Source organism: Narcine bancroftii, chromosome 1, assembly GCF_036971445.1.
Source record: "Narcine bancroftii isolate sNarBan1 chromosome 1, sNarBan1.hap1, whole genome shotgun sequence".
Classification (NCBI taxonomy): domain Eukaryota; kingdom Metazoa; phylum Chordata; class Chondrichthyes; order Torpediniformes; family Narcinidae; genus Narcine; species Narcine bancroftii.
Window position 1 is genome coordinate 277906228 of NC_091469.1, and position 13701 is coordinate 277919928.

Genomic DNA, 13701 nt, shown 5'->3' on the forward strand with positions numbered 1-13701 from the left:
CCCTTCCATCAGGTCCACGGTCCGTATAGTGGCAGAACGTTTCATCTGGCACGAGCTTCGGAAGCAGATTGCAGACTGGGCCAGAACCTGCACCCATTGCCAGCTTTCCAAGGTACACAGGCACACCAGAGCACCCATACAAGATTTTGAATACGTCCGGGAACGGTTCATCCACAAGCATGTGGATATTGTCAGACCCTTACCCATTTCCCGAGGTAACCGTTTCCTTTTCATAGTGGTAGACCGCACCACTCATTGGCCCGAGACGATCCCGATGCCAGATGCCTCCATGGACTCCTGCTTCCGAGAACTTTTGAACGGTTGGGTTGCCCGGTTCGGCGTCCCGAATCACCTCACCAGTGATTGGGTCACCCAGTTCACCTCTGCGCTCTGAGCACAGCTCGCCAACAGGCTGGGGATCGAGCTACATCACACCACAGCATATCACCCACAGGCCAATGGGCTAGTCGAGGGATTGCACCGCTACTTATGGCCCGCCTCACCGGTCCCGTCTGGGTGGACGAGCTGCCTTGGGTGCTCCTGGGCATCCGCTCGACACCCAAAGAAAACCTACAAGCGTCATCAGCCGATCTGGTCTCCGGTGCACTGCTAGCCCTACCCGGTGAGTTCATCAATGCACCTCACAACACCCAGCAGTAACCGCAAGGTCTACTTCCCCGCATCCGGGCCCAGTGGACTCCTTCACACCCCCACCGCCACCCAGACACGGCACATGGGTCTCTTACGTCCCAAGCGAACTGTACTCCACAAAGTATGTTTTTATCAGGTGGGGCCCATCCACAGCACCTCTACAAAGACCATACGAAGGGCCGTATAAAGTCATCCAACGTTCAGCATTCACTTTCACACTGGACATCGGTGGTAAGAGGGAACTATTTACAGTGGACAGGTTAAAGCCAGCCCACCTCGACCCCACCGAATCAGTAGTTGTGGCCCAACCCAAGAAGCGAGGCTGCCCGGCAAAAAAGGACATTGGCGCCGGTTCTGGGGGGGCGGGGGCTGTGTGCTGATACGCCATTAGGCACGTGGCAGGGCAGCTGGCCAAAATGGCGCCATCGGGGGTTTCCAGAAGCCTGCGCTTGGCAACCCACGTGACGCCCTGGTGACGTCGGGGCCTCCCAGCGCAGTTCTCAGCCAGGTCCTGGCTGGGAGTATAAGATCAGCCAGGCAGCCTGCAATAAATCAGTTTTTTCTCACTGAACTCAACTTGTCTCGTTGTGCGATCCTTCAGTTGGCAGTGTCGCCGCCGCTGCACAAGTATATTTTTATTTCAGATGATAGCATTGAATTTAGATTCTCCCAACAACTGTTATTTAAACTGTGAATTTATTGTTAATTATTAATGATGTAACCAAGTTGGCAAAGCCTCTCAGTGGGCACGTGTCAGTAATGATTACATGTTCAAGATCTGAAGTGAAACTCAGACCCTCAGCCTTCTGTGCCAAAGGTCAACCACAGTGCATACTGTGACCTTGTTGACCCTTGGCAAAAGTGAATAAGAGGAAACAATCTAATTTTACAGGTCACGGTGTGTTGACACGAAGTTCCCAAAGGTTTTAATTTGAATTTATTTTTGGTGAGACCCATTTTGTCTTTGTGTAAAGATTTGTTTTGACCTAGATCCTTTAACCAGTTGTATTTTTGATGTTCTATTATCCTGCTTCAGAAGGAATGAGCTGCATGAACAAAGACCATGGATGTGCTCATATCTGTAGAGAAACACCAAAGGGAGGAGTAGCATGTGAATGTAGGCCTGGTTTTGAACTAGCCAGGAATCGGAGAGGATGCATATGTACGTAAATTCCTTTCATTTTTCTGCTTCATTGTACATTCTTTTAGAATACTAGAAACACTGACCAAAGTCAAACTTCTTCTTGTGCCTTAAGTTTCCTTTAACCTCAACTGTTACAGCCTAACATGAATGGTATAAAATGCATTACATAATCAAAATTAGCTTCTTTTAATTGCCGCTCCACTATTGATATATAATGTTAGACTGCTGCTCACAAAGTTGCCTCCAGTATGTGCCGGGAGAAAAGATTTTGGAATGTGGTGGTTGCTTCAGACACATTAGCTGCATGCCCTTGAAATGAAGTTTTAAACATTGCAGTATCTGCACAAGAGAATGTTCTGAAAAGTTTCACAACACAAATTGAAGTTCCAGTGTCTCAGAGAATACCTGTTCTCCCATGAGTTTTAATGGAACTTGTTTGAGATAGCAAGCTGAACTCTGGAAGTATTGCTTTTGGTTATTTGTTTAGAGATTTGAAGATGTCCAAGATCAATGTGGTTGTGTTATTTAATGATCAGATGTTTCTTTTAGATGTGTGTAATTTCTTTTAGTAACATGTAATCATGGAAATGGTGGGTGTCATCATTCCTGTGATGACACAGATGACGGACCAGTTTGTGGCTGCCATCAGAAGTACGCCTTGCTGTCGAATGGTAAAATCTGTATTGGTAAGTGAACTGCCTCTTCCTGCCATTTCTTATGCATGCACTGAACTGTTTCACAAGTTAATGACAAACTATATATTCATGCATAGTCTTACAAAGGGACATTTCTGATTGGAAGGTTTGCACTCTCTGCCACAGATATAAATATAACCAAATTTAGGGTTCAGTTCAATCCAACTTCAATTGTCTCAACATTATTGGAAAAAGTTTTTTTTTAAGAATAGTTGAACGTAGTTGTTGTTTTTCATAAACATTTAGGCCCACATGCTCACTTATTAGTTAACTGACTTTTGGTCGTGATAATGCGTAATTACCTCTCCATCTATGGTTTAATTAAAAAGCTAAAACTTATCCTCATTTGCTTAATTTAAGTATGCAACATTGAAGAGGCCACCTGTTTAACTCAATAGAAGCAGATGACATGATATATCCATTGACAATAAGTGCATTTAGTGCAGGTGATCATGGGCAAATTTTCACCTTGTATCTTAATACAGAAGTGCTCACTGAAATGCCAATTTTGTTCCATAAATTGCATAAATGAAGCAAAACCTCACTGTGATGAGTTTTCATAATGACAACCTGCTTGGAATATATTTGCTTTCTCTGTCTCTGGCGGACGAAGATTTATGGAGGGGTAATGTCCACGTCAGCTGCAGGCTCGTTTGTGGCTGACAAGTCCGATGCGGGACAGGCAGACACGGTTGCAGCGGTTGCAAGGGAAAATTGGTTGGTTGGGGTTGGGTGTTGGGTTTTTCCTCCTTTGTCTTTTGTCAGTGAGGTGGGCTCTGCGGTCTTCTTCAAAGGAGGTTGCTGCCCGCTGAACTGTGAGGTGCCAAGATGCACGGTTTGAGGCGATATCAGCCCACTGGTAGTGGTTAATGTGGCAGGCACCAAGAGATTTCTTTAGGCAGTCCTTGTACCTCTTCTTTGGTGCACCTCTGTCACCGTGGCTAGTGGAGAGCTCGCCATATAACAGTTTGAAAAGCTATACTTTTAATAATCCCCAAAGCTGCTTGCAACATTTCCTTGGTTCTGACTATTGTTCTTGGTACTAGAGATAATATATCTTCTGCTGTTCTTTCAAATATCTTAACTACAAATTCAAAACACCAATATTTTTAGGAGTCACACAAACTACATTTGGTGAAAGGGGATACTCAGTTTAAGAGAGTTTTGTATTGACATGGTACTCAATTGACCTGATCTATTTTGCCAAGTGATAGGTGGCAAGTGTTGCCCTTGTATCTGAATACCATATTAGAGGATGGAAATCTGATTATACATGAAATTTGCATATCTGGCAGGACTCCTGCTCGCTCCAGGATAAATTTACATTTGTCCAATTCGGATTTGATGTCAAAAGAATGAAACTATAAAAACCCCCAGAATTTGAGACTATTTCAGTTTTCAGTGAGAAATTGAAATTTTCTGTCATTCTGGATTGTCAAATGATATCATAGATATTGAAAACTTGAAATAAAAATATAAAATGAGATGTGCCCAACAGGACAGCCAGTATTTGAAAAGAGAAAGGCTACATTATAAAAGGTTGAATGTGTATCCATGATCAAATCAAACTTCATGTATCTGTTTTATGGTAAGTTCAGAAGAACCCTACATTCAAGAAATGTCCGTCTTTTTGCTATTGCTGTTTTGCTTGCTGTGTATTTCTGGCACGTTCTGTCATAAATCCTAATAGTCTGAAAATTATTGAAAAAAATCAATATTTTCAATTGTATATATTCTACTATCATTTGCTTACAAATGTTGGTGATGCAAATGCAACAGAAAGAATGGGAATTTATTTACTTAACCCACAAACTGATATTGTCTGTCCTCTTCAAAACTATTATAAAATCCTTATCTCTGGGGTTTCCTTTTCTCTTTCTAAAATCTTAAGTTTGGCCATGATTCTGATTATTTATTAGGTTTACAATCAAAACACTGATGCCATAATGATCTCCATTGCAGCCATTCTCCATAATCATTTTATTACAACCCAGGTGTTTGTACAAAGAGTACAAGGAACTGGGACTCTCCTAGCTGACTGGAGAATTGGAGACAGGCATGAACTCCAGCACATGGAGCGCAGAGGAGTTTGTCAGCTTCTATTTATTGCTTGAATCAATTAATCAAATGCATGAAATGGAAATATTTTTGGGTGATCTGTTAATTTCATTCAACTAACTGCTTTAAAGCTAACAGAAACATACTCATTGGAAGAAAGAGATATTAGAAGTTTTTCTTTTCCCTATATGTTAACGCTATCTTTCCTATCCTGGAAATAACTGGCTTGTTTGCTTTTGGCATTGGCTTCTAAAATTAATCAGATCTGGACCACCACTGTATGAAACATTGACTTTATTGCATGTATTCTGATTTGTTTTCTAATTGTTTCCAACTAGTAACCAACTGGAATTGTATTGAGTAGCTTATTAGCTTGCAAAAATAAGTCTCAGTTGCACTTTCTGTTGCTTTTGAATGCTTATTTTATTTAATTTTTCTTTGCGTATGTTTTTGAATGCTTTAATTTACACCCTTTCCTATTCCTATGTACTAAGGAATGTGGAATTAATAACACAAGAGAATGTGTTACAGAAAATGGAAAATGATGGAAATGCACAGCATTTGATTTGACACTTTCTTTTCATACATTTTCTGTACTTTTCTGATTTTAATGCCATAAATACCATTTGTTGATACCTTGTGGAAAGCAAAGCAATAAAGAGAAAGGCGTTGTTCAGATGCCATTCTGCAATTTATTGAAGAGAGATAAAGCAATCTTTAATGCTTCGGTTTGACCAATTGCAACATATTTTGTGCTTGCTTGTATTATAGAAAAGGCTGAGGCTGCAATTAAGAACTCTGAATACAATGCCACATCAGTAACTGATGTGGACAAGCGGGTGAAACGCCAACTGCTAATGGGTAAAAAAAAACAAGCTTCTCGCGCACTAATAGTTTCTTTTTGCTCTTTAACTTTTCTTTGCAAGTCTACGTCTCTTCGCTGGATCTGAATGCCTTGGCACTATCTCATGGGTTGGTGTGCATGGGCTTCCTTTCAATGTTTAACCATTATTGTATTAACTGCTTATGCTAAACATTTACCAAGTTATTGGTGCAGCTTCCAGCAATGGATACTAACAAATAAACATTATTGTTTCCTAACGATCTCCCTTGCAAAATCAAACTCTTAGTAAATATGTAGTAAATGTGATGAAAGTTTACAAATATTTCAAGGTAAGCTTGCAATTTTCCATGTGAGACCAGAAAATATTACCATCAGCTACAGCACATAGAATTGCAGATGAGAAAGGCCCCAAGTTTAATTCCTAGTATCCTCTGAGTTTTATTATTTCACTCGATCAGCGATGAACTCTGTCATTACCTGGTGGCAGAAAAGGGAACAAAAATAGCAGGCCACTGTATCAGGTGACTGAACTGTGGCACTCTTTATAAACCAGCCACCATGCACGGCCCCAGCTCCATCTCAAAGACTCTTGGGTGAATTATTGGGTACACCAGTTAAACAATACCCCAGCTTGAATCAATAGGTGAGGAGAAATTGAGAGGAAGGATGACAGAGCTTTAAAGGAGAAAACAGACAACTCTGTCTTTGCTAAATTAATAATAAAGATGATAACATGTTCATGATTAATGGGTAAAAAACCTTTTCATATGCACCCCTGCCTGTTATTTGGACTTTCACACAGTAATTAATCTTCAAATCCACTATCCCCTCATGCCCTTCCTCTGTAAAGTTTCTTCTGCAACAGAGTGGCTGAGATCAGGCAGTTGGTAGAGTGAGGAGAACCACTCCTCAAGCCTACACCATTGTTCATTAAATTATAGCTGATCTGAACAGTTTCTGTATTTGACTGCATTGGTCTATAATTTGTCCTCTATCAATACCTATCATTATTGTCTTTAAAATGTAATATTTACATAATCTAATTTACTACCAATTGAACCTTGGCTTCACATTCACTGCAAATATGATCTGAGAAAACTCTGGGCTGAAGAAGTAGTTCGAAGATTTTTAATTTTTAAAAATTTTTTAAAATTTATTTTTAAAAGTTAGACATACTGCGTGGTAACAGGCCATTTCGGCCCACAAGCCCATGCCGCCCAATTTACACCCAATTAACATACAACCTCCAGTATGTTTTGAATGGTGGGAGGAAACTGGAGCACCCAGGGAAAACCCACACAGACACGGGGTGAGCGTACAAATTCCTTACAGATGGTGCAGGATTTGAACCCTGTAAAGGTGTTGTGCTATTCGCTATGCCAACTGTGCTGCAATTTAAATGCTTGCATACTTTAGGGACATTTTGACTGTCAGTATTTGGCATGGTTCTGCAGCACTGAGGGAGCACTACAGGTACAAGTGTCCAAGATGGTGCTATTCCTGTTCTCTTTTTGAATAAACACTGGTGCTGAGGGAAATGAGCTTTAAAAAGCTTTTCTTTACTTTTGTTATGGTAGACGGCATGCTCTTCCATTGAGAAAATATTGACAATTCCACCAGTTGAGTAGTCCATATGTGTTATTTTTCTCTGTACAGCAAATTAAAATGATCAAAGAACTTTCTGTTGCCTTGCGTATTTGAAGGAATACTTGCTTCATTATGGAAATATTTTCCAAACCCAATATTTGTGCCTAATTTATTCAAACAGGGCATGGTTAGGTTGCGATAAAATAGAAGAAGACCCAACTAATCTTCCAGAATGGTCAATGAATATTGTGTTTTAATTTTTGGAAAATGTGTATAAATATTGATCAGAGTGATCTGGGGGATCAGATAAGAAAGTTATGAAGAATAGTTAATAAGGGCCAATTGAAAGAAACATGGAAAGCTCTATGTTTCTGAGAAATGTAACTTCTCAATGTTTTAATTCTATTAAATCCTTTACATAATAAAACTGCAGTTCTAGACTTCACAGTATTATAATGGGTACAAATAAAGTGGAGAAAACACAGAAGCAATTTATGAGAATGATACCATCAAGGAAGGTTTAATAAGCTGGTCTTTTTTTAAAGAAAGATGTCTGAGTGATGACTTGATTATGAAAAGATTCAAAAGGCTAGAAAATGTTTCTACTTACCGACTAGTCCAGAATAATGAGGCAGAAATACAAGATAGCACTTAATAAGTCTTGTAGAAAATTCAGAAGAAATTTCTTTCTCCAGAGGTGGTGAGATCGTAGAATTCCCAACTACAAAAAAAGAGAAATGCTTGAAAGGAGAAACGTTTTAAAACACTGAATAAAGAAGCATATTCAACTGCTTTTTATATTGACCTTGATCAAAGGATATGTGCATCCTCCAACATTTGTGGGGGTGGTAAATAAGAGGGTGCTTATATGGGGCTTAAACATGGAGCCTTTGACTCTACATGGTCTGTTTCTGCGCTGTGAGTATATTTTTTTCTGTTAAGGTGAGGATAATTCAAAATCATCAAAAATCAACCATCAGTTGTTTTGATTTCATTGACTACTGTAAAATCACTGTGATATTTTTAACAATTTAGCCATAAACAGGTAGCAAGTGATTTTCCTGATGTTTGCAGAAACATGTGCTGTTAATAATGGAGGCTGTGATCGCACCTGTAAAGACACGTCTACTGGCGTTAGGTGCAGTTGTCCTGTTGGATTCATTCTGCAACCAGATGGGAAGACCTGTAAAGGTTTGTCATCAATTGTTCATTATTTTCAAATGCATCGAACAATTTGACATACAAAATACTCTTGTATTTCTGATTTAGGCTTCAAAGATTTTTATTTTCTAATCTAAGTTTTAGGGTGATAATTGCCATGGTTGTTCAATCATATTTTCATTTATTAGTTAAAATAAGTTTGCATGTCATTTATTTCAGTTTTATATTACATTAATATGTTTATCAGAGACTGTACTGAATGTGAATGGACTGTTTGTATACATTGTTTCTGCAATGGTGCCAGATTATAATAGTCACCCACTTCTTCATGACAAGTCGCAGAATGACTTACAGCTTGGCCTTTCTTAAAGTATTCCAAAGAACATTTTCTCTTGCTCTGCATTGCTCTTTTCATTTGCATTCTGAAACTTCATCTATTTTAATTTTATTACTCACTACCTTGAATTTAAAGTAAAATATTTTATTTATGACTATTGCTTAATCTCAGTATAAAAACATTAGAAAAGAGAAATTACTTGGTATTCACAATCTAATGTTTTCAGGGTTTAAGAGAAGTTAGGAAAAATTGATTTATGAATTGTCTTTTGGATAGGAACATCTTAAATCTCATTAAATAAAATAGATGCATGAAATAGATGGGTTACCAAAAGCAATTTCTTAATTGTTGGTATACTAAATCCACCATTAGAGAGTAAATATATACTTGGATTGTTAATGGTTCCTAAGAGAGTCCAGGTGAATTTGTGAAGGATGGGTCACGTCTGATAAATTTTTTTTCATGTTTTTGTTAATGTGGTAAATTATGAAGTTCTTAGGATACTTACTTGTGAACAATACAGGCAAACTCCTGTAATGTGACTGGCTTGTGGACATTTGCTCTTGCTGAATTCACAAAGCTCACCTCACAAATTTGAGACACAGAATAAAAAATAATTCTTATTGAATTTATATGAAAAGAAGTTAATTAAAAGGCACGATATTTTTCAACTAGTGTTCGTTGACGTGTGCGGATGACTTTGCTTCATTTTATGGAAGATCGTGAAATGGCATGTTTTCCAGGAAAGTAACTTGGGTAACACAGAGGTCAGCCATATGTGGCCACAGCTGGCAATGCCAGCATTTATTATCCATGCCAAACATCTCCTGAGGAGGTGATGTCGAGCAACCCACCTTATAAAGTGTTGTTTAGGTCTGGAGTTTCAGAAGCTAGACCAGCAAAATGGTGATATACTTTTAAAACAGGATGCTCTCTGATGTAATATAGTCAGTGGCATTCCCACACTTCTTTTGCCATGGTCCCATCAGGTAGTTGTCTGAGTAACCAGCTCATATAACTACAGTGTAAAGTGCAGTAAAAATGTATTGCAGGTAGAGGAAATTAATGCTTAGGAGTTTGGATCAAGTGGGCTATTTGTCATGTGTCTCTAGTGCTATTGGAGCTGCAATTCAATGTGGATATGAACAAGACTCCATTCTGCTCTTGGCACATGGCTTCCAAGTAGAACAGAAACTTTGGGCACGTGAAAGTAAGTAATCTACTGCAGAATACCCAGCTTCTGAGCCTCTCAGTCCTGATGCAGGGTTTCAACCCAAAATGTTGACCATCTCTTTCCCTCTATAGATGCTACCTGACTCACTGAGTTCCTCCAACAGTTTATTTTTGCTTCAGGTTCCAGCATCTGCAGCCACATATGATGGCCCAGGTAGGTTTCTGGTCAATGGTGATCACTCGGAAGTTGAGCTCATGGATTTTGTGATGGTAATTTTGCTAAAAATCAAAGTCACATAATTTGCTGACTTGGAAATATATGCGTCATCATTCCTTCATTTTGCTGGGTCCAACCCAAGAAACTCCCGACCTAACGTCACTGGGAGTAACTTCACGAGAATAGTTGCAAGACATTGGCTTGATACTACCTCCTTTGTCAGGTTCGACAATAAACGATGGCATTGCCAACTGTGGCCACACGAGCAAAAGCCTTCTGAAACTTTTAAAATGCCCCATGTTAATAAAAATATCAAAAAAAATAGGTGGTTAGGTTGTTTTTATCCTGGAATTCAGATAATTTGACAAAGCCTAATAGCAAAAACACAAGTGCATAGAAATCATATATTAATGTGATTCCTTTTTTTCTGATTGGCATGATGTGGCGAATGGTGTACAATAAAGAACAATGCTGGCTGTCAACTTTTCACAAAAAGTTTCATACAGATGGAGGAAAAGTGTTAATTCTGGGCTGCAGTGACACTAACTTTTAGGGGACAGTCAGTTGCATGGTTGGGATGACAGCTGTAAAGGGAGCTGCATGACTAAGTGACTGGGCAGGTAGAGTGCAGATGGACTTTGTAGAGGTTAGTGTGCCATTTCTTCAGTTTCTATGGAGTGTATTTTTGATAAGCTCTTTGTGTCATTTATCACCACCTATTAGATATTAGATCTTCCCTTGAGTTCTTCTGTTAAAATGGAAAGCCTCTCACCCCTGTGATCTCATTATAGAGAATCCCATTTTCCTCAGATAGTTGAATGAAACTGTTAATTCCAAAAGTACTGTATGATCTTCAATTATCTTCCAGACATTGATGAATGCCTGATCAATAATGGTGACTGTGATCACTTCTGTAAGAATACAATTGGCAGTTTTGACTGCAGCTGCAAGAAAGGCTACAAACTTTTAACAGATGAAAGAAGGTGCCAAGGTTGGTGTAAAATATCTTTAGGATTATTAAAATGATTTTCCAGGCAAACTGAATAGATCTCAGGAGACACATCATGTGTTAAGACCTTTGTGCAACCTGTGTTGCAAAATCAATAGAACGATGGTTTGGTTTAAATCTTCATATAAAGTTTTAAAGACAAACTTGGATTCTCTTTATCTCTGTTGAATTATCCTGCCTTTTCCAGTGTTGAAAAGTAACTGCTGAGCATTGACCCTTGCAAATCACTAACAAACATACTGGTCATCCAGAGAACTCAAATTAAAGCGCCAAGTCGATGAATAATGATAGAATATAAATTTTAAAAACAGTGGAGATATGCACAGCTGGACCACTGCTGATGACCAACAGGTTGAAGTGCAACTTAAGAACCTAAACAAAACTTAACAAAGGAAATAGACAGTAGCTGGGTTCTAATAGGTTTTTATTTTGCTCCTGGATTATTCCAAAAGACCACAGAAAACAATCTTCATTTTCTTTTGCAGTGTTATAAAATAAGCGTAAATTTCTTTGTTAATTTAAGTGGGTCGATAAAGAATTGATGCCCAATTACATTTTCCATTCAAGTCAGTAGAAATGAAATGTAAAATGAGCCGTTGGTTTTCTATGATTTGCAACGTGTTCCCACTCACAGTCATCACCTCCGTGGTGTTTTACTGAGCTCTTCAGACCATTTTGAGCCTGATCTGAATATCTATGGGTTTAGATAAGGACACCTTAAATACCACATTCAGGCCAAGACAATACAAGGTTGGACGCTCTTTATGGAGTTGCATGTGACCTTGTTGTGATGAAATCAATGAAGTTGCATTTCAAGAAGCAATGATTAAATGGAAAAATTAATAGAGGCATTTTGTTGTTTACTATATTCAATCTTAATGATCAAACCAACATTGACAAGGATTTGGTGATACCTATTTTCTTTGTAAATTTCTCTTGAATCTTTGATGGGTTATTTAATTGGTATACTGCAATCAAGCTAAATATTATCCCCTTCATTGAATTTAACTTATCCTTTCAGTTATTGGTTGTAAGTTTGATAAATTCTTGATGGAACTCTCAAAGCTGGACTGAAATAAAATAAACAGAATAATGTAGAAATACTGAATGTACAAATATTTACATTATAGCAATAACAGAACAGTGATGTTAAGGTTGATAATTACTTTATCCTTGGTGTTGGAGCAAATTCCTGGCACTTTAGATTGTTACCGCTACTTACTGTGATTGGTGATCAGGACAGGGTGGTCGGAGTTGGTCAGTGTCACATAATGCAAATACTGACCAGACCATATGGTGAGTTGGATTTTTTTGTTTAATAATGTAGTAGATTATAAATGAATGGATTATAACCAATAAAATGCACCTGTTCCATTGTAGATATTGATGAATGCTTCTTTGAAAGAGCATGTGATCACATTTGTGTCAACTACCCAGGATATTTTGATTGTGTTTGTAAGAAAGGATACACCTTGTATGGATTAACACATTGTGGAGGTAAGTCAACATGAATATTTCATGTGAAATTCTTCAACTGTTTCAATAGTTTTCACTTTATCATTAATAATCAACATAAGTTTACCATAAAAATAGGCAGGCAGCATCTGTGGTTTAGAATGAAGGAACTACAGAAATTGTGGAGGGACTGGTAAGGATCTCCCAAGAATCAATGGATTCTGCCATGGTTCCAGGAGCCTGGAAAATTGCAAAGGTCACTCCATTATTTAAGAAGGGAGGGAGACAGCAGAAAGGAAATTACAGACCTGTGAGCCTTATGTCGAAGGTTTGCTTGATTGTCAAGAATGAGGTGATGAAGCACCTGCAGGTGCATGGCAAGATAGGCCAAAGTCAGTATGGTTTCTTTAAGGGAAAATATTGCCTGACAAACCTACTACAATTTTTTGAGGAATATTTGTATATTTGGACTTTCAATAGACCTTTGACAAGATATCACACATGAGGCTGCTTCACAAAATGAAAGCCCATGAAATTACAGGAAAGATTCTAGCATGGGTAGAGCAGTGGCTGACCGACAGGAAACAGCATGGGAATAAAATTCTTCTAGTTGGCTATCAGCTATCAGTCGTGTACTACAGTGTTAGGGCCACTTCTTTTTATGTTGTATGTTGATGATTTGGATTGCAGAATGAATGGCTTTGTGGTTAAGTTGCAGATGATAAAAAGATAGATAGAAGCGCAGGTAATGAGGAGGAATTGGAGAGGCTGCAGAGAAGAGAGATAAATGAGGAGAATGGGCAAAGAAGTCAGGGTCAGATTAAACAAGTGCGGGGTCTATAGTAAAAGCTATTATTTCCCACCCCCCCAACCTAGCCCTAAATTAAAAAAAAAATACACATAAATATTAAAACATCTATTAGTTTAAAAGAGAAAACAAAAGGGGCAAGTAGGACATCAAATGCTTGGGGAAGCTAAATTCAGAGGAGAGAGATGAACTCAAAGCGCTAAAACATTGCAAATGCAGCCAGCAGCCTCGCGCATTTTATGAATGGATACAAATTTACTGGGTGTTGGTGACTTGAGGACATAGGACCCCTGGGCCCGGCTTTCTGGCAACTCAGAGATAGTCTGCCGTGGTTTATACTAAAAACGGGACGGCAGCGTAACAAACAGCGTGCTATTGTTTTTTTCAGAATGGCGAAGTGAGGGGGTAAGCGTGTGCTTTAAGTTCATCAGACAGCAGGCGGATAAATTGTTTTCCCTTAGAGATTTGCATCATTTTTGAAACAAGTGAGGGGAGAGAGCAATAATTAGAATGTGGCACATCCAATTAAATTCCTTTTTTTTTCAAATATTCATTTGCATGG

At 38.7% G+C, this 13701-nt stretch overlaps 1 protein-coding gene across 1 annotated transcript in view; it reads left to right on the plus strand.

The window, feature by feature from the left end:
* scube2 (signal peptide, CUB domain, EGF-like 2) overlaps positions 1–13701 on the plus strand; it is a 101969-nt gene that overhangs the window by 42714 nt on the left and 45554 nt on the right. The window contains exons 5-10 of the mRNA XM_069913957.1: positions 1688–1813; positions 2365–2481; positions 5320–5409; positions 8054–8170; positions 10736–10858; positions 12257–12373. Of these exons, the coding sequence (XP_069770058.1) occupies positions 1688–1813; positions 2365–2481; positions 5320–5409; positions 8054–8170; positions 10736–10858; positions 12257–12373 (690 nt within the window). The remainder of the gene's footprint in view (positions 1–1687; positions 1814–2364; positions 2482–5319; positions 5410–8053; positions 8171–10735; positions 10859–12256; positions 12374–13701) is intronic.